Source organism: Corvus cornix, chromosome 5 (genome assembly GCF_000738735.6).
Source record: "Corvus cornix cornix isolate S_Up_H32 chromosome 5, ASM73873v5, whole genome shotgun sequence".
Classification (NCBI taxonomy): domain Eukaryota; kingdom Metazoa; phylum Chordata; class Aves; order Passeriformes; family Corvidae; genus Corvus; species Corvus cornix.
This window is the reverse complement of record NC_046335.1, coordinates 10,726,861-10,747,569: the sequence shown is the minus strand read 5'-3', so window position 1 is coordinate 10,747,569 and position 20,709 is coordinate 10,726,861. Positions and strand designations below refer to the sequence as shown.

At 39.7% G+C, this 20,709-nt stretch overlaps 2 protein-coding genes across 3 annotated transcripts in view; both read left to right on the top strand.

Annotated features, from left to right (window-relative positions):
* The window catches only part of PPP2R5C (protein phosphatase 2 regulatory subunit B'gamma), a 79,076-nt gene extending 71,995 nt beyond the window's left edge, over positions 1 to 7,081 (top strand). For both annotated transcript variants that reach the window (XM_039552114.1, XM_010395146.3), the window contains 2 exons: positions 1,229 to 1,345; positions 4,364 to 7,081. In XM_039552114.1, the coding sequence (XP_039408048.1) occupies positions 1,229 to 1,345; positions 4,364 to 4,495 (249 nt within the window). In that variant the 3' untranslated portion in view covers positions 4,496 to 7,081. The remainder of the gene's footprint in view (positions 1 to 1,228; positions 1,346 to 4,363) is intronic.
* A 5,449-nt stretch (positions 7,082 to 12,530) lies between these two features.
* Positions 12,531 to 20,709, top strand: part of DYNC1H1 (dynein cytoplasmic 1 heavy chain 1) — a 45,764-nt gene continuing 37,585 nt past the window's right edge. Inside the window, exons 1-9 of the mRNA XM_039553408.1 lie at positions 12,531 to 12,844; positions 15,399 to 15,486; positions 16,082 to 16,255; positions 16,481 to 16,736; positions 17,633 to 17,819; positions 17,896 to 18,167; positions 18,277 to 18,504; positions 18,989 to 20,065; positions 20,388 to 20,567. Coding sequence (XP_039409342.1) covers positions 12,574 to 12,844; positions 15,399 to 15,486; positions 16,082 to 16,255; positions 16,481 to 16,736; positions 17,633 to 17,819; positions 17,896 to 18,167; positions 18,277 to 18,504; positions 18,989 to 20,065; positions 20,388 to 20,567 — 2,733 coding nt within the window. The 5' untranslated portion in view covers positions 12,531 to 12,573. The remainder of the gene's footprint in view (positions 12,845 to 15,398; positions 15,487 to 16,081; positions 16,256 to 16,480; positions 16,737 to 17,632; positions 17,820 to 17,895; positions 18,168 to 18,276; positions 18,505 to 18,988; positions 20,066 to 20,387; positions 20,568 to 20,709) is intronic.

Below are 20,709 nucleotides of genomic sequence, written 5' to 3'. Positions count from 1 at the left end.
AAGCAGTAATTGACTTTGAGTGGCAAAACATTTCTCTAGTGACGTAAGTCATACAAAAGCCTTGCTTGAAGAGTTATTGATATACATGGTCATTAGCTATTACAAATGATGAGCTATTGCATGTTTGGCTAAGTAAGTGGATTGAGTTGTAGAAAAATTCAGAGTTCTACATTATCAATTTCCTTTTCTTTCCAAGCAACTTTTTGTAAGGACATTTTCTGATACCAGTTAACACTGCATGTATACCATACGTTCTGCATAGTCTGCTTGAAGAAAGCTAGTAAGTGGAAGCAAATTAAAATAAAAATTATTAATTTTAACACTTGAGTGCTCCACTGAATTGACACAAGGATATAAATGCTTTCAGTGCTCTAGATAATGGATTTTTAGGGGTTTCTTTTTTCCTGGAATTTCTGTGAACTTTTTTGTTTGTCTAATGACTGATGGTTCTTGTTGTTCAGAGTTGTTCCTGATTCTGCAAGACACAAAAATACAATTTAAGATTTTCTATCATTGTAATTATATTTGTTAAGTCCTTGCTGTTAGGGTTTTTTTAAATTTTTCTCATCTGCATTAAATTGTTGGTACACTCAGATTTTAAAATACTTGTGAGGAAAAACTGATGAAAAAGTCTATGTCTGCACGTAAATAAGTTCTGAATTTAAAACTATGTACACCTCATCTGAATTAAAATAAGATCTGAAGTATTGAGATTACTGGACAACAAAGATTTTATTTTTTCTACAATTTCTAAAAGACTTCTATAAATTTTACTTTCTGAAGATAGGAAAGTTTAATATTTTGGTTTGAAATTATATTAAATGTATGTTAGGTATATTTGGTCTTTTAACAGTGTATTTTCTCTTCCAACACAAAATTGCACCAGCAAATAAAATGATCGTGTTTGGACAACATATTAATAAGGTTTCAGATAACTGATTGCCAAAGTAGACATTCAGTACTGACAAAATCTGAGTATTTTAAAATTGAGTCTCAGATAATCAAACCATCTTTTTTTTTATGCTGTCTATTTTTCAGCAGGATATTTCTGCCAAGTGAAAAGTATTGGAGTTCCATTCTAAAATTTATTACATAGTCCCTGGAAGCATAATATATTGAAGTTAATCTCAAATAACTAGTAGTTATATCATTCAAATGCTCAAATACACTCTTAGTATTTAGATATTACTGCTAAGAATGATTATTTTAACACTTTGCGTTTTATTAGTACCCGACATATAGTGACACGAGTTTGCTGAACAGTCCTGTTGCAATGGAAACAGATGGGCCTTTAATTGAAGATTTGCAGACGCTCAAAAAGACAGTGAAAGAAGAGGCTTGTCAGGTAAAGCCTTGTGAAGATAGCAAAGTACTCCAATTTATGAATTCATTTAAGTGACTATTAATCATAAACTTGGGTTATATTTTCAGCCCTGTAACCATTTATTCTTGAGTAATACACTTCATCAGAGCTGCTACTTTCAAGTGATAGTATAGCAGCCAGAAATAGTGTTGTTTCTAGTGCCTGTGAATCTGCTATATGGTCTCTTTTAAGGTTTCTTCTACAGAAACTTTAATTTTCACTTAGGAATAGCTTTTTGTGTCATTATGGGAACAATGATTCTGCTTTAAGGAGAGTGAAAACTATAGGTAAAATCTATGACATCATGTTCTAGTCTCGTTTCTGTGTAACAGTTTTTATCTTTCATAAGAAAAGCTTGTCAGTACTAGAATCTGACTGTATGTTATACATTTTTGTTTGTTATTCAGAGCCTTGTTTGTGGCTAAAGTTCTTGTGCTTTGAAAAAAATATGTAAAGTCTGTATCTTGCACTCATGGGTCTTCTTCCTCAGTCCACCATCTGTCAGATTCCATTACCCCATGCAGGGCGAGGACACTCAAGGTCATTTCCATCCTTTTGTCTGTAGCTAATGCTCAGTAATATTCATGTCTTTTTAATTTAACATCAGTTAAGTGGAATTAGAATACCAATGTTGAAACTAGAGATTTCAACTTGGAGCTGCTTGAAAATGGAGAGAGCATTGCAGTATCACTAAGATTTCTGATAGGAATATGTACTATATGGTACTATAAATCTGTCTGAATCCAGCAAAGTCTAAAACTGGAGAAATGGAGCCAGAAAAAAAAGTTGAGTTTGGAGATAAAGTCAGTTAATTTTAACCAGTAAGACATTTAATAAAAATAAGCATGTGGTCAACCTAACCTCCTAAATTACTGTCTTAAAATTCCAGTGTCATTATCCTGCAAGATTATATTTTATTTGTTATATGGCATTTTGGATGAAGGTTGGAATTAAAAGAAACGCTGGAATGCTAAGACACACTCAAGGATCTCTGTTTTTTAAACACTTGTGTAGGTTGTGGGTCCCTGTGCATTATATGTAAATCTTGGTGGCTGAATTACTTCCCTCTCCAGGGCAATGAACAAGAGTAGCATTCTCCTGAATGGGAATGATGGTTAGAGCTAGTCAGTGAGGAGCACTGGGCTTACTAAAGTTTCTAAACCTCTGCCTTTCTTCATACCATGGATAGCTTAGCCAGGCCCACAGGAGGGAGAATGGGGCCTCCTTTCACTTGCTTCAGAGCCTAGAACCAGTTCTAGTAGAGAAAGGTGCATACAAAATTATTTAAAAGAATTAGTACTGTTTAATTTTAAAGTTGTGTTGATCACAGTGTCCATCTTTGTGCTATTTCCTAACACTTAACTATTTTCTTAGGGTTTATGAGACCTTGGTTCACTTTCTATCCTGCCAGAGAGCATTAAAATTCCTACTTCCTAAGTCTGAGTCCTCCAACATCAGTTCTAGAAGAAAAGCGGCCAGAGTAGGATTCTATGCTAGTAGTTGGGACAATCAGTTAAGAACAAAATTCCCAGTCCCAGCTCCTGGAAGAGTTTGAGGGTTTGGGCCAGTATTATACAATATAAAATGCAGAAACAGTAATGTCAGCCTAGACTAAAACCAAGGACTCTCATCTAAGTCTTACCTTCTTTTCTACGAAGAATTCAGCTTCATGAGCTATAAAGTTTGGGCTATATACAGCTTCATTGGTAGTATTCCAGCTGGAAAACAAGTGCATCATATCCCTGTGAATGAGCTTGATTTGCTACCACCCACAATTGTAAGAAAGGGTGGGGATTTAAAGAAATGACACTAATGAAAAATAAACAAATTGTAAACTAAACAAAATTCTGAAACTTGGGTTGGAACTGCTTAAGCATTCCTTAGCCATCTCTCCAAGTGCATGCTGTCTTCCCTTTCCTTGCTCATCAAGCGTGCAAGAAATGAGATGACTAAAAGATTGTAAGCCAAGTTTTCAAGGAGAAAGATCCTGGCCTAGCAGAGGTAATAGAATATTTTTAATCGGGAATTCTTTCATTAGAAAAACTAAGCCTGCAAGAGGATGGATAAGTTCAGATCACCAGGCAGGAGAAGAACTGATTTTGGATTAGAGTATTGTGGAAAGCAGGCTAGGTAGCATTCCTGCATCAGTCTTTGAGAGGACACTGCACAGACAGTTATACATCCCTTGCTAAGTACCATCAGCAGTTGATGTTAAAACAAGAGCTACTACTGTTATCCATTGGGAAAAAAAAAAGAAAAGGCAGTCAAAAGGACAGCTTTGTTTCTTAAATTAAACTTCAGAAATGAGAAACTACCTGAAGATCTATACAGTTTCAGTGAAAGTAAAGTTTATTCCAGAGGCTGGCAATATAGCAGAATGTGCCTACTGAAGAGGTGCTGGACTGACTGAGGAAAGTAGATCAGGAATTTTTTCCTGTACCAGACTTACACGAGCATTTTTAGTGAATACTCTGCCACAATAAAGTTGGACTACTGTGACTTAATAACTTTGAACGTGCCAATAAATCAGTGGCTAGGTAAAAGCCAGGCAGTTTTTTTTATAAGGACTTTTAATACAAAAACCTGAATAAACAAGCAAATTAGGGTAGGTGATTCAGATATTGGAACTACATAAAAACACTGTTATAAATTTTAAAGATACTTTGATAGGAATATTGTCTGGTTTTGAGAAAGCATTGGTAAAAAGGTACTGATGTCATGATTGTTAATAGCTTAGAATTTCATAGCTGTTTAATTTTCCTCTTACAGAAAAAAAATGGTTTTAATACTTGAAACTGCATAGCTGGTAGGGTAAAGAGGAGAAAGTATAAACTTTTTTCCATATATTTTTTTCTTTTTCTGTAAGAGGAGAAAGTATAAACTTTTTTCCATATATTTTTTTCTTTTTCTGTAAGTGAATGTACTGATGTGCAAAAAGTACTCTTAAGTAATGTTCAGTAATTAGTATGTTTGGCTAACTTTGTTCCGTTTTTATTTCAGGCACAAAAAGATCAGAAAAAAGATCGTCCTCTTGTGCGACGCAAGTCAGAACTGCCTCAGGATATCTATACCATGAAAGCCTTGGAATCACATTGCAGAGCTGATGAATTAATATCACATGATGGGCATTAAACTATTACAGTGAAATATTATTTTGGAGGAAAATTTTTTTTCTGGACTCAGTTCTACAGTAGAACTTAATTTTTTGTGCCATACCAATCAGTTACACACAAAGTCAAAGCTTTCTTCAACCCAGTTCTGTAGGCAATAACTTTAATAGAGTATGCAGCTCAAGATTAGTAGTTCAAACAATGGTAAATTACCCAGTTCCATTTGCAGAATATTGGGTTGACTATCATGAAGTGGACACAATTTCCTGGAGGTGTTGTCATAGTACCAACTAGCTGATAACATGCAGTTTTTATAGTTGTATTTGAGAAAAGCATTCTGTAAAATCTTTCCGTCTAAGTAAGTGAATGACCAATAGTTGGTACTAATGATAAATGTGTGTTTTCAAAAGTGAAATTATTTCAAATATAAGTATTAAACTTTTTCTAGGATTTCTCAGCTTTACAGTTGTTTCCACATTATTGCTGTCTTGTAATATACCAGCAGTTTTGAAAATACAGTTATTCTTTCTTATTATAAAACATGGCTTACAAACTGGTAACATTCATGACAATCCTCAGTCATCATTCCTTTCTAAGAATTCTGTAAATTCATTTCTCTTTTATCTAGGGTAAAGATATATATATCTCTCTCTATATATATATACCACATCCTAATACTTTATGTAGATTTAAAGCCATATCTTCCAGTCTTTAGTGTATAATATGGCACCAGTATTCCAGATACAAACTGGTAGAAAAATTTTTCCTAAAATGAAAATTTGTTTACTATGACTGGGAACAGACTGAATATAAAATTTCATTTTAAGTTTTTTCAAGTCAATAAAATAACTCTTTCACTGTTTTCTCCCTTATCTGAGCTTTTAATACTCAGCATTTTTCTTGGGCTCTACGAGTTCAATATTCTGTGGCAGATATTATGTGTGATTTCAGTTGCATCAGTCTTTATCTGAAAGATGAACAAAACCTTTCAGGTAACACAACATCATAAGCTTATTAAAATTAAAAAAAAATTAAAAAAAAAAAAAGGAACAGACTCCTGAATTCCATTCTGGCTTCTTTTTAAATTAATCTAAGAGCTGAGGAGATAGTGACCATAATTTTACCGTGAAAATATTTTTGTTGTTGTTGTAAAGAGCACATGTGCTGCAAATACACCTCACAAGTGAACTGAAAATGCATCTGAGTTGCTGATGATCTTCAAATGCTGCTATATATTCCACAAGATTACTTGCATGTAATGAGCTTTTTGTTGTAGATGGAAAAGCACGGGAGGAAAATCTCTTTAAAAATATAGTGCTTTGTCTTCAATATTTGATTTCTCTCAGGGTGGCCAGTATTTTAACTTACTTATCCTGCTTACAAGCTGTTTGAAATGTGTTCTGCTATTCTAAATGGGTGATTAGTTTCTTTTGTCTCTGGCAGTAACATGATATAACTTAATGTTTAATGTCTTGATGCATAAAGAGATAAAAAACGTGGCTTCTTTAAAAATAGTTTTGTTTTATTTTTTAAGGAAGTATAACATCTCCTGCATCCATAAAAAAAATATTGCTCAAAGCAGACATTCATAGTAACCTTGTGCAGATGTAGTGCCTGCTGTTTGTTGGTTGCATTTAACATTCAATTTCCAATATTTGTTACATTGTCTATTGGAAGAAAATTGTGAGTGGTAAATATTGGCTTACAACAACTAAATTTAAAGACCAACCCAACCTTTAAGTGGAATGTCCACTGTGTCTGAAAACATTTCCTGTAAAACTTGAAAAAGAAAATGCTTTACCATTAGGATAAACTATATGAAAACAGTTTAAAGATGCCTTCTACTTTTGAGGGAAAAAGGGTGCTTTTTTAATTGTGTAAAGCAACATCTATGTATTTTGATATACCATTGTTTGAACTTCCATCTTTAGCTGGTAGATTATCAGTTAACTTTGATTTTGGGTGTTCAGTATGTCTGTGCAAGAGATTGCTGAAAGGAATTATGTTACCCAAGGGGAGGAAAAAACCCAACTGTATATCAATGTTTGATTGATTGTGTGATACTCAATGTGTAAGAACATCTTTCACTGTCTAGATTTTGGTTTTATTCTTTATTGAAGATAAACACTCACCAAAAAGGGAAGTATTGTGGTAATTTAGAGGCTTCAAGTTCCCTATAAAGGCATATTTGAAGTTTTGGGCCACTGAACATTTGCTTAGGCAATATTCCAAAATCTTATCACCACTAATGGTTTAGCATGTTTATTATCAATATTTATATATTTCGTATAATCTTGTACTAAACAATTCTAAAACTAATACGTCCAAAATAAAAAGAAAATTTAAAGTAGAATTTTGGTGATTGTTGTTCTTCATAAAGTTCTGTCTGATACCTTCCCCCATTTTCCAAAATTACACCTGTACATCAGGAATGTCAAAAGTAATATTACAAGTGTCTTTTTAGTGTGGCTTTAGTATGGCTTCATTTTAATATTGTACATACATTGTACCTTGTTTTATGGTAATAAGTAATAAAAATGTAGACTTCATATTTTGTACAGAATCGTCCTATGTACAGAATAAAAAGTTCCTAGAAACAGCAAAAATAGGTAAGTGGCACAATTATTTTTCATTAGACAATATCTGTAACATTATACATTAGTGGAATGTTAAGTTCAAATGTACCTACATATTTTTTAACATTTTGTAATTCAATTTTTTGTTCTGGCATTGTTTCTGAAGAACTTCATACACCTGCCATTTAATATGCTTTTATCTAATTTTAAAACTTTAAAAAAAAAAAAAAAGGTGTATTATATGGACAAATAAAGAACATGTGAATTTTACTTGCTCATCATGAAACTAAATTTAACACAGGGTATTTGGGGGTGTGTTCAGATTATCACTGCTAGCAGAATCAGCTGTACAAATTAAAATAATTTCATAAATTTCTCAAAAGCAAAAAAAGATGGAAGGCCATTAGTGTAAAAAAAAAACAAAACAGGAATAATTGATATATTGATATTCAGTAAAAAATGCAGGCTTGTAGAACACCAATCAGTACTAAAAGGGGTTTGGTAATACTCCAACCTACAAATATGAAAAATGCCTCTTTCATACTGTAGTATTTTCCCCTGTAACATTTCTGTATTGGCAGGCTTCAAGAAAAGTAGCCACAAAATCTGGGATTATATTGTGGTAGTTGATACATGATCAGGTGGCAAGGGTGTAGGGAAAAACTGAAGTCTGTAGTAGGAGTCGTCTTCCCTCTGCAATCCATAAAAATCTTCAAAAGAACTAAGGAAAGATTCACATAAAGCCGACCTTCAGCTGCTGGGGGAGTTGGGGGGGCGTTGAGCCTGGGATCAAGAGCTGACTACTGACTTGAGTTATAAATGTAAGATTTGAGTTACAAGTTAGGTCTTTGTGTAGTGAAAAAAAAGTTTTCTTCATGAGCTCAGTAATAAATTCATCAGATCATGAATGAAAAACAAGATACTGAAACAACTGAGGATCCAGTTACTCACTTTTGGAAATCAGGGTTAAATACATCTCAAAATAAAATGTTTTAAAATGCTGACAGGGATGATATTTTTTCCATATAAATACCTTAGTGAGTTGCCAACATGTTCAGGAAATGACCTTTAATCCTTTCCCTCTAAGGGAATTAGGCTCTGGGGCTTTGACCAGCAGCCTTTTTTGGCAGTGCTTTCGTGGTTTGGCTTTGTGGAATTGGAAAGGAAGGTGCTAGTATAGCACATATTGCTTGTGTTTGGAGAGATGTTCATTTGCTTTATGCACCTCACCAAGGTACTTACAGGAGATAGCTGTGATTTCAGGTTATCCTAGTGTTCTGGTTCCCTTTATGGGCCACCCACCTAAAAGTGGAGCACTTCTGCCCCTTAGATCTTACCCTTACTATGTGCAGTGATTGTGGAGACTGACTGTGTATAGCTAATTAAGAAATGCCATTCTAATTACCATCTCACTGTCTCCCTAGATTATAGTTTCTTTTCTATGAGGACACTTGGCTTGAGCTGTCTTTACTTCATGAAATAAAACTTTGATGTAGTTAAACATTTTGTATGAAGAAATTCCCAAGGGAGAATTTACTGTGGAGCTAAAGAAGGCAGTGCATTATTCCTTCCTCACCTAATGGAAGAGCAGCACGACTGCAGCTGGCTCTTCCCTGGAGCCAGGCACACGGGGACTGCATTCCTTCCTGCCCCGGCGAGGTCTGCGCACACACTCGGGAAGGTTTGTAAGCAGTGACCCTGTGATGAGGAGGGGAGAGGGCAGTCACATAATTGTCTTGAGCTATTTTAGGCATTTTTGTGATCCAGAAAACCACACTGAGAGGGTTCAAGCTAGCACGAAGACCTTGCCGTAGTAATTTTTCTTGTACGCTCACTATAGAATTAAAGATGCAAGAGGGTTAGAGATGGGAAAGCAAGTGATTTGCACTAATGGTTACTTGTTGGATTTTTTCCCTTCATTTTTGGTCTCAAATACTACCAAATTAATATTAAGTATAGGAAAAATCCTCCTTTTTTTCCCCCTGAAATTGTTTCTTTTATAATTTATGAAGGTTTTCTTTCTACATATATTGTATGGCGTTTCCTAGGAGCAAGTCTTGTGCCTTGACAAGTCCTATTCTCATGATTCTCTGAAATACATGTCTTTAGTTAAATTATATGGGAAATGTGTCATATTGGCAATCTTGCCTTTGGGTGGCTGATTTCAGTGGCTTCTCATACCTGTAGGAAGGGCCAGGTCTTTTGTGTGCTCAAGAAAAGGACATCCATAATTAACTAGCACCACATCAAGGCAAATTATTTTTCACCCTGATTGAGCAAGGTAAAGCCTTTTCTCTCTCCATAGACTTTTTCTGCAGAAGACAACCTGTGCAAAAAGTTAGTTTATCTTGTCTCTGCTTCAATTTCCTTTAACTTAATTTGTATCTTCCTCCTGCTCCCCTTGGCCTAGTAGATAAGGCTGAAGTGATTAAAGGAATACAAAGTCTCTACCTACGCTGGCTTCTAGTTGCAAGTAGCCTAGCACTTAGATACCAGAATTCAAGACTTGTTGCACATGGAGCATTTCTGATTTTAAAACCTACAGTAAGATGAGACTTGAGGGTTTTTTGACCCTGCTTTCTCTGCAAGTCAGCAGCAGTGTATATAAATGTTTACTTGAATTTGTTTCCTCTGCCTGTCCTTCCTTCTTCATACTTCCCTATTTTCCTTATTTGCATTTTTTCCTTGCAACAGTTTTACAGCAATGAACTATTGTATCTTGCTTTGTAAGCTACAAAATTCTATGACAGTTTGGTGCAGCAGATGATGACTGCTCCAGAAGAACGAGCATGCCCATACTGGGAACCATCCCTTGAGCTCACCTCCAAAGAGATGCCAAGTTACACTTGAGATGTATGTAGATTGCTTAGGTATATTATCAACACCCTTTAAATGAACATCTCCAAATCCAGAGTGTTAATTTAACCTGTGGGTTTGGGGTTTGGCCTGTACTGGTGCTTACTATGTGGATGTAAGAAGTAGCTAATTCTCCCTGCATTGGAAAGCCATTGACTGAGACCAGATATGGGATAGCCGTGGTGGAATTCAAACAGCCTAGCAAAGTTAGCTCTTTTTTTCATATGAAACATGATCCTGAAACAACGTACATATAGAAGAATTATAAGGTGTAAGCAAACTAGACTTTGGAAAATTGAAATAGGTGAGTGTTGTATTAACCACTGTCTCAGTAACTATATTCAGAGAAGTATCTACCACTATTTTTCTTCATCCAAAAATGTACATTTCTAAGGGGGGGGCGGGGGGGAGGGGTTGATTCATCAAAAAACAATCACCTCTGTTAGTTTTGGTGCTTGCAGTTGAAACTTAGTTGCTGAGCAAATAATTTTTCTTCCAGAGAATGTTTGAGATTTTACTTAAGAAATCTTTTTTTCAAAGTTGAACTGCACTCATAAGTGCTTTAGGAGCCTGCCTGAGCATGGCATGCTTTTTCCCTTGGTAGGAATGGAGAAGCTGGGATATGTGTGTGGGCTTTGCAGATTTCTAGTGTCATAGCTGGACATGCACACTTTAATGCTTAGTTACACTTGTGTAGAGGCTTACAGATCAGGTCTTCCTTTACCAGGTAGGATATTCCACCCCAGCTTCCTTACTTCTTGGGCAGTACATCTGAACAGATCCTGGGCCTGGGGGATCTCTGTGCATTTCCCTGAGTATCTATTGAGGAAATGCATGGGAGGTTCAGACGTGGTTTTGATGCCATGGAGATTTTTGGCCCTTTTCTTTTATACCCCTGGTTTACCTTTTTACAGCTTCTGTATTCCTGGTGCTTTTTGCCTACATTCTTGGACTTGTTTGTCAAGCTAAGAGACTAAACATTTTAGAAGCTTCCTAGCTAGGGATCAGTGTGCCCCAGACCCCAAGGTCCTCTCCAGAACGTATTCTGTAAACCAAGATAGAACCATCCAGGGGAAGGTTCCTTGGGGAGGGGGGCTCACTTGAGCCTCTCATTGGGGAATCTTTGATAGATATGCTAATTAGTAAAACCTATAATGTTATACCAGATCTTTGGGGAGAGACTTTGGCGGGGTGCATTTCAATGCATATGACCTGGATGTGTGCACCTAAGGATCCTTACAATAAATACCAAGGTAAAATCCCTTTTCCCCTTCTAACCGTGTATGCCTCTTGATTTTAAGACCAGGAAAAGGCATCAGTTTTGTGTGGTTGCTTTGCTTTTCTCTTGCGGGCAACATTCCCTTTTCTATCTCTGTATGAGCAAAAACTGGAGTTTCAGTCTGTGGGTCACCCACCATCCCTAAGTGTACTTTCGGGGAGTCAGTGGAATTGCTTTGGAACTTCACTGCCCCTTCCCCTCTCCCAGACACATCCAAATGCCAGCCAGGACTGAGGGACTAATTTGGGCAAGGAGAAACGGGATTGTCCATCTCAGCAGCAGTGAGCTGAACTCATCTAATACCTCAATCAGTCAAACACACATTGGGATGTGGCTGCGATGCCATGAAGATGTTTAGGAATTTTTAAAAATGAAATTCTTTTTATTTAAAATCCCCTTTCTCACTGATGTACTTTTAGTCCCTGTCTCCTTTTATGTCCTTTGCTTTTGGGATGCAGTCTCACAAAAGACTGGGATTAATGGTTTGGGTGCCGGATTCATTAAATGGTAATTAGCACAGCTGGCTGGCTGGGCTGGGTATGTAAAGCACCGGAGATACTTCAATGAAGAAGCCTTGCAGTTGGCCTGCTGCTTTCTTCACGGGAATATGTAATTTTTGCCACCTGACCTATGGCTTCTGGGTTAATTTTTCACATGAAATAAACATTTTTTTTCCTTTGGACAAATGAACCTCGGGTCTGCTTTATCTTCCGGGTAATGAGGCAGCAGCAGCAGCAGAACATATATCTACCTGGGCGCTGCTGCCAGGGCGCGGTGGGGGGAGGCTTTTGCCTTCTCCTTTCCGCTCACATCCCGCCCTCTATTTCCAGAATAAATCACTCTGATAAAACCTTTGTGGAAGGGTTTCCTGCGGGGAGCCCTTCAGTAACTGAAGGTAGCTTACAAGACGGAGAGGGGCTTTTTACAGGAACGTGTAGTGACAGAGCAAGGGGGAATAGATTCAAACTGAAAGAGAGTACGCTTAGAGTAGATATTAGGAGGAAGTTCTTTACAGTGAGAATAGCGAAGCACTGGAACGGGTTGCCCAGAGAAGCTGTGGATTCCCATCCCTGACAGTGCTCTAGGCCATGTTGGACAGGACCCTGAGCAACCTGGTCTAGTGGAAGTTATTCCTGCCTATGGCAGGCATGCTGGAACTGGGTGATTTTTAAGGTCTCTTCCAAGCTTAACAGTTCCATGATTCTACGAATAGATGGTAGCGGGGAGCAGCAGCCGCCCGGGCGGGGCCGGCGGGCGAGGCGGGGCGAGGCGGGGCGGAGCGGCCCGGACCGCCCGTCCCAGGCTCCCCCGCGGCGCGGCGGGCGGGCATAGCCGGGGCGCGGCTGGGCGGGCGGAGCGCGGTGCCGGCCGGTGTCCCTCTGCCTCGGCATGTCTGACTCCGGCGGCGGCGGGGGCGGCGGCCCCGGCGGCGAGGAGGGCGGCATGGAGGTGTCGGGCTCGGCGGTGCAAAACGTGGCCGACGTGTCGGTGTTGCAGAAGCACCTGCGCAAGCTGGTGCCGCTGCTGCTGGAGGATGGCGGCGAGGCGCCGGCGGCGCTGGAAGCGGCGCTGGAGGAGAAGGGCGCCGTGGAGCATATGCGCAAGTTCCTCTCCGACCCGCAGGTCCACACGGTGCTGGTGGAGCGCTCCACTCTCAAAGGTGAGGCGGGAGCGGAGCCGCCGCGGTGGCAAAATGGGCCGCTGCCGGCCGCAGCCGCCGCCCTGCCGCGGGTGGGAGGGGCGCGCCTCCGCCGTGGCCGCGGCCGCGCTCCGCCTCAGCGCGGCCCCGACCGGGAGTCGCCGGGCTGGGCACTGCGGACCCGCTCCGCCTCAGTACGGCCTCAGCCGGGAGGCGCCGGGCCGGGCACCGTGGGTTCGCTGTCGGGCTGGGGGGGCGGTGGCACAGCCCGGGCGGCGGCCGGGTCCCTCTGGCTGCCGCCGCCCGGCCTCCCCCGCCGCCTTTGTTCCAGGGCCCGGGCGGATGCGCGGCGGGGCTGCGGGCTGGCTGCGGGCGCATATCCGGGCGTGCTGCGGCTGTGGCCGGTCCTGCTTGGAAAGGCACCGAAAGTGCTTTGTCAGTCGGCCGTGGCACCGCTCCTGCGGCAGCCAGGCTACTGGGGAAGTGACCTTCTGGACGAGGCAGATAGCCGCTCTGAAACAGAACAAAAGCGCCAAAACCCCGGATAAAGGGGGAAGAAACACCCCTGGCCTGAATCGACCTGTAAAAAGTATCTTTTCATGGTTAATTAAGGAGTTCCTGTAACTGACAAACGAAGACGTGGACCTTGCCGTGCCTTTGTTTAGTTATCAAAGCCTGGTGGCCGTGCTGCTTGCGCTCGGAACGGCGTCAAATGCTGCATGTAATACTGCAGCTGAGCTGAGACTCTGGCTTGAGCGTCTTTGTTACTTTCATGCTGCTGTTACTATTTATTTTGAAAATGACTTGTCAACAAATCTGTTGCTAAATAGGCTCTTACTGTCACAGAATGCAGCCTAATGAACAGTGACAAAATACAGCTAGGTTTCATCAATGGTGCAGGCTTTTACTGTTAAACAAACCCCTGCGATCTGTAAATGGCTACCTGCCTGCCAGCATGAGCTTGCAGAATTCTGCTATTAAGCTTCTGGATCTCTGCTCCTGGTGTGCTGGTGGTTCTGTTCCTGTACATATCAAATCCTAATAAAGTCATACTTCATATTGCATTATTTAACATGTCAGCAGAAACAGTGTAACGTCCTGATATATGCCCTGCAGTTGCTGCACACATAGAGAAACATCAAGAAGGTTCTTCCATTCACTGTCCATTCATTGTAAACTTCAGATGTTGCTTAAAAGTACCCCATCTTTGTTAATTTTTTTGCCTATTTCTGCTGATTATCCTCCTCCTGCTGCTTCCAAAGTTTGAGACTTCTTTTTCAGTAGGGTTAATTTTCTAGAAGAGAACCAAAGAACAGCTGTCTATGAATTCCTGATGTGGTGTGTAATAAGATCTAAAGAAAACCATTTAATATTAATGCAGATGATTTCTGCATTTTGCTATGCCTGGATCATGCCTAGTTCAGGCTGGAAGTAATAAAAGATAGTGGTGATCCGTTATCTCTAGGCTTATGGCATAGATATTATATATTTATGCATAAAAAGAAATGGAGAGACTCATTATGTGTTTCAAAAGCCAAATACTAATTTATGATGCACAGAGACCATTTCTGTCCATGTCTTCTGGTTTAATAGCAGTTACTTGGGCAGAGTGGATTTTATGATTGCCATCCAGGTGTTCAGACTTAACAGATCTGAAACCTCCAGGAGCATATGGAGAGGTCTGACACTATTAAAAACAATGTTTTTATTATTGAAGCTTGTCCATGGACTACATGGCATGAAGTAGATTACTGATTACAAGTACAATAAAACAGAAGCCTTATTTCTGCGTAATGAAAGCTGCTCTCTGGTATCACCAGCTCCCCAGCCTGCCAACAGCTCTCATATGGGTTCCTGTGGTCTTGAGTGCCATGTTGCTCTTTGACCAGGGTTCTGGTGCTTGGGGCCACAGATGTGACACCCTGAGGCTGTATCTCCTAAGGGCTAAACGAAATCAGAGCAGGACAGAGTCTGCTGTAATGTGTCCAGTGAGAGTGTGTCCCCCTACAGGGAGTAACCTTCTGCACTGAAATCACTGCATTGCAGCACGACTGCCTGCATCCCCAGCAATTACATCATCTGTGATGCACTGACTGTGCTAATGCCTGAGTACTTTCCATGGCTTGGCTTTTTGTTCTGTCAGATTTTTTTTTTGTTCAGAGACTTAATTTCCAAATCATTTTCAAAGTAGAAGTCTGAAAATACAAAGCCACCTTTGAAAGGAAAAAGCAGCTGTTTACTTCCTTACTGAAGCATAGTTGTCCTGGCAACATGTCTCAGCAAATAAATGCACGGTCTGTATTGCAGATTTCTCTCTCAGAATGAGTTAAAATTCACTTACTGAAATATTTTATTACTTTTTATAGCAACCTAAATCTTAGTGGAGTTTTGTTAAAAGACAGTGAACCCATTCTGCATCTGAGAGATATTGCAAAGCTACATTTGACCTAATTTAGTTAAGTTGGTGTGGAACTTAAAGGTTAGAAAATAGTCTGGTAATAGCAGAAGATGGTTGAGAAGGAGTGGCAAATGTGTTAGAAATTAAGTATTTCTTGCATACTATATTTTTTTGCAGAGGATGTGGGAGATGAAGGAGAAGAAGAAAAAGAGTTCATTTCCTACAGTATCAGCACTGACATTCATTATGGAATAAAGTCAAACAGGTGAATTAGTGAAATAGATCTTGACATTTCTACTCAATGTAAAACCACAAGCAGATGTACCTATTTTACCTACAAATTTACCTCTGGCTTACCTAGTCCTTTCAGGCAGTGTTTTTATTCAAGTGGGGCAATAGCTTTTCAAGGTAGAGGCTCTCATTAAAAAAGGGTGTGTCATGAGGCTGAAAGGAGTGGACCTAGGATTTCTATCTCTGGGGTTAAAGAAACAAAATTTTACTAATTTTGACATACATGCAACTGTCATGTACGCAACTTGAGTTCCATAATCTTTGGTTATGTCTGACTCTTATATATTTGTGACTTATCCTGAGGCATATTTGACTCTGGAGCTTTGTAAAATGTGTGTTTCTTTAGTGTGCCCTTACTTCAGAGTCCTTATTGATAGCTCAGCTTGCTTATTACCGAACAGTAAAGATGTATTAATTTGGAAGACTTGTGTTCAAGTCTCTTAGGAGAAAGATTGTGAAGTATGATGATGCAGGTTACCATTTGACTCCTGAACTTGCAGTTAGATTAAAGCTATTGTGTCATTTAAATTTCAGATGATTAGTTAGTAACTCTCTTCTCTGTTCCATAGCCTGGCGTTCATTAAACGTACAGCAGTGATCGATGCCGACAAACCAGTGTCTTCCCAGCTCAGAGTGCTCACTCTCAGTGAAGATTCTCCATATGAAACATTGCACTCTTTCATTAGCAATGCTGTTGCTCCCTTTTTCAAGTCCTATATCCGAGAATCGGGCAAAGCAGACAGGTAATTCAGTATAAATACTGCATTTCTGTGCTCATGAAGTAAAGTGTTTAATGATTTAAAAAAACCCCAAACAACAGTGACTCTTCAAGGTGAATCACTTGAATTGTTTAAGCACACAAACACATATGATGCTGTTGCTGCCTCTGGAGAAGCAGTTCAGGTCTGAATGCATTATGTATGGTTTTTGGTTTGGCTTCTTATATGGAAATGTCTGTGCTTTTTCAGGGATGGAGATAAGATGGCTCCTTCAGTTGAGAAAAAGATTGCAGAGCTTGAAATGGGCCTCTTGCATTTGCAGCAAAATATTGAAATTCCAGAGATCAGTCTGCCAATTCATGCGACCATTACTAACGTTGCCAAGCAGTGTTATGAACGTGGAGAAAAACCAAAGGTTACAGATTTTGGTGAGAAGGCTGAGGATCCATTGTTCCTCAATCAGTTACAGTCTGGAGTCAACCGCTGGATTAGAGAAATACAAAAGGTAACCAAATAAAGAACAGGAAAAGAAAAACAACTAAGTAATAAGAACTTCTATGTAGTACCGTGTATCTTCTTCATAGTTTACTGGTAAAATGCTGTTTCATGCAGGACACTCTGAAGATCTGAGACCAGGTTTCTCAGTCACCAGAAGACACTGGTCTAAATTAGGCTAAGCTTAGTCTAAACTTGGAATCTAGTCTAAATTGTTCTACAAATAGCCAAGACTATGACTGTTTTATACATATTGGAATAGACTCAAGTAACTGGCAGTAACCGTGAATTTTGTAACTATTCTTCAGATCTTTACATCAGATTGAGAGGAGCACATCTTACTGGCTTGTTTCATTACTTGCCCCTGGTGCATGCGCAACCACTTCACAGTTGTTGCTGCAGCCCCATCTTGTAATCTCATACTTCTGCCTGTTACTTTTCAAAAGAACTGCTGTTCTGCTGGTGTTACTTAAAATTAGCATCTCAGATAGTACTCTGGGTTCGTTGCCTCTGTGTCCACAGTAAACACATATTGCTCTGGAACAGTTGTCTTTCCTTACCTGAGAGCATAAAACATTTGTTGTCTTGCCTGGCTCATCTGCTCTTAACCAGAATACAGACACTGCTCAGGAAAGCAGGCAGGTGACATTTTTAGGCTGTGCTGAAGATTGTTATGTGGGGGTTCTAAAACCGACCTTTAGGATCTCTGGAATTACACTCGTCATATGTTGCATGCAGTTCCTACACTTTTCAAAGAATAAGTGCCAAAACTCTGAGGTTGGGTTATTAAAACCTAGCGGTTGTTATGTGTTTCAATTATATTTAGTAACAGCAAGTTTTTACAATTGAAGCATATAAATTAAACTATTTTCTCCCTCCCTTCTCTTTCTCTCCATTACTTCGAAGGTGACCAAATTAGATCGAGATCCTGCATCAGGCACTGCATTGCAGGAGATAAGTTTCTGGTTAAATTTGGAACGGGCTCTGTACCGCATTCAGGAAAAACGTGAAAGCCCAGAAGTTCTGCTGACTCTGGACATTCTAAAACATGGCAAACGTTTTCATGCAACTGTCAGCTTTGATACAGACACAGGTAAAATACTTACTCAATGACATTTTTCACAAACGTCCTACTTTGGATTTGAAGGTTCAAAATCTTTTCCGTTTAGGTCTGAAACAGGCACTGGAAACCGTGAATGACTATAATCCACTGATGAAAGACTTTCCACTGAATGACTTGCTGTCTGCTACGGAGCTGGACAAAATCAGGCAGGCCCTTGTTGCAATATTTACCCATTTGAGAAAAATCAGGAACACAAAATACCCAATCCAAAGGGCATTGCGTTTAGTGGAGGCTATTTCAAGAGATCTGAGCTCTCAGCTGCTTAAAGTGTTGGGAACGAGAAAACTGATGCATGTTGCCTATGAAGAATTTGAAAAGGTGTGTTCATGGTTTTGTGAAACTGGTTGCTGTGGTTTTGCATTGGACAGTGACTTTCAGGAAGCATTTAATTTGGGAGCTAAAGTTCCTGTTCTAAAACTTTTTTCAGGTAATGGTTGCATGCTTTGAGGTATTCCAAACCTGGGACGATGAATATGAGAAGCTACAAGTTCTGCTGAGAGATATCGTGAAAAGAAAAAGGGAAGAAAACCTGAAGATGGTGTGGCGCATCAATCCTGCTCACAGGAAACTCCAGAGTCGTCTTGATCAAATGAGGAAATTCAGGCGTCAGCATGAACAGCTGAGGGCAGTCATTGTGAGAGTCTTGCGACCTCAGGTAATCTTGGTCGTTACCAAACAGAAAATCTGTGTGGCTTCTTCAAGAGTGTTACTATTACTTGAAGTTACCAACACAATAGTGACGTTCAGTTTCCGTGTTTGCTTCCAAAACCAGTTTAGTTTTGAACCCTTGCTAATAGGCTTAGCTTTAATTCTGACTTACATTGCATAATACATGCTCATGTTAATAAACACAGCAAGTCTAGACATAATACAGAGGAGATTAATAAGTGTTTAAATCCTTGAACTTGGCTAAACCATGGTGGAAAATGAGCTTATGCTGCACAGTAACGGAAGTTTGTAAAGTAACTGTGCTACCCTATTCCTACTGGAAGTTAAATCTGAAGCATGACCGAAAGTTTATTAAGAATGTATCACTGATTGTTAGGGGGTTTTTGCAATGTTTTTAGAACCAACTGCATTTTGCTACTTCCAGGGAAATTCTGAAGTATCCAACTCACTAAACTGTGATTCTAATGTAGGTAACTGCTGTTGCCCAGCAAAATCAAGGAGAGGTACCTGAACCACAAGATATGAAAGTAGCAGAAGTCCTTTTTGATGCTGCAGATGCTAATGCAATTGAAGAAGTCAATCTTGCTTATGAGAATGTTAAGGAAGTAGATGGATTAGATGTTTCCAAAGAAGGTACGGAAGCCTGGGAGGCAGCAATGAAGCGCTATGATGAAAGAATTGATAGAGTTGAAACAAGAATAACAGCCCGTTTGAGAGACCAGCTTGGTACAGCAAAGAATGCCAATGAAATGTTCAGAATCTTCTCCCGGTTTAACGCCTTGTTTGTCAGACCTCACATTCGTGGTGCCATTCGTGAATACCAAACACAATTGATCCAGCGTGTGAAAGATGACATTGAGTCTCTTCATGACAAGTTTAAAGTACAGTACCCACAGAGTCAAGCGTGTAAAATGAGTCATGTTCGTGACTTGCCTCCTGTGTCTGGGTCTATAATTTGGGCAAAACAGATTGACAGGCAGCTCACTGCTTACATGAAGCGTGTGGAGGATGTCCTTGGCAAAGGCTGGGAGAACCATGTAGAAGGTCAGAAGCTAAAGCAGGATGGAGATAGCTTCCGCATGAAGCTCAACACTCAGGAGATCTTTGATGACTGGGCAAGAAAAGTTCAGCAACGCAACCTTGGCGTGTCTGGTCGCATTTTCACCATCGAAAGCACTCGTGTTCGAGGTCGAACTGGAAACGTCCTGAAACTGAAAGTCAACTTTCTCCCAGAAATAATTACACTTTCAAAAGAAGTCCGAAACCTGAAGTGGCTTGGTTTCCGTGTCCCACTAGCAATTGTCAACAAAGCTCACCAAGCAAATCAGCTCTATCCATTTGCTATTTCTCTAATTGAAAGTGTCCGCACATACGAGCGAACATGTGAGAAAGTAGAAGAGCGTAATACTATCTCACTGCTGGTCGCTGGCTTGAAGAAAGAGGTGCAGGCTTTGATTGCAGAAGGAATTGCACTTGTGTGGGAATCATACAAACTTGATCCATATGTACAGCGCTTGGCCGAGACTGTCTTCAGTTTCCAGGAAAAGGTTTGTGTTATCTTTCAAATTCTGCAGAATTTTTACATTTATAGTTCAGTAATGTGTGGTTATCCAAAAGTGTCATTGAACAGCTGAAAACCAGTTCTGCAGCTCTTGGGTTAAGCAGTTGATTGAGTCAGCACAAATTGATCAGCTGGATGGATCTTTTAGTAGTGCTAAAATTGGTATTAGCAGTGGTATTTTCATTTGATATTGCTAAAATTGATTGACTGCTGCATCCAAATAAAGGCATGTGATTAACTGTTACTGAGTAATTATTGTTTCCTTGATCTAACCTGTCAAACATCCCATTTTTCCTAAACTATCTCAGGTGGATGATCTGCTCATTATTGAAGAGAAGATAGACCTGGAAGTCAGATCATTGGAAACATGCATGTATGATCACAAGACTTTCTCCGAAATCTTGAACAGAGTTCAGAAAGCTGTGGATGATTTAAATCTTCATTCATACTCAAATTTGCCAATCTGGGTCAATAAGCTGGATATGGAGGTAGGTTGCAGATCAAGGAGTAGTATATGTGTAGAGGTAACGTTTTATTCAGGTGCAAAATATACTTCGATTATTCTCTTTTTAGTCACCCAGGGGAAAATTCTCATTCCCTGAAAATTTCAGTGTATTTTTGGTATGCAGA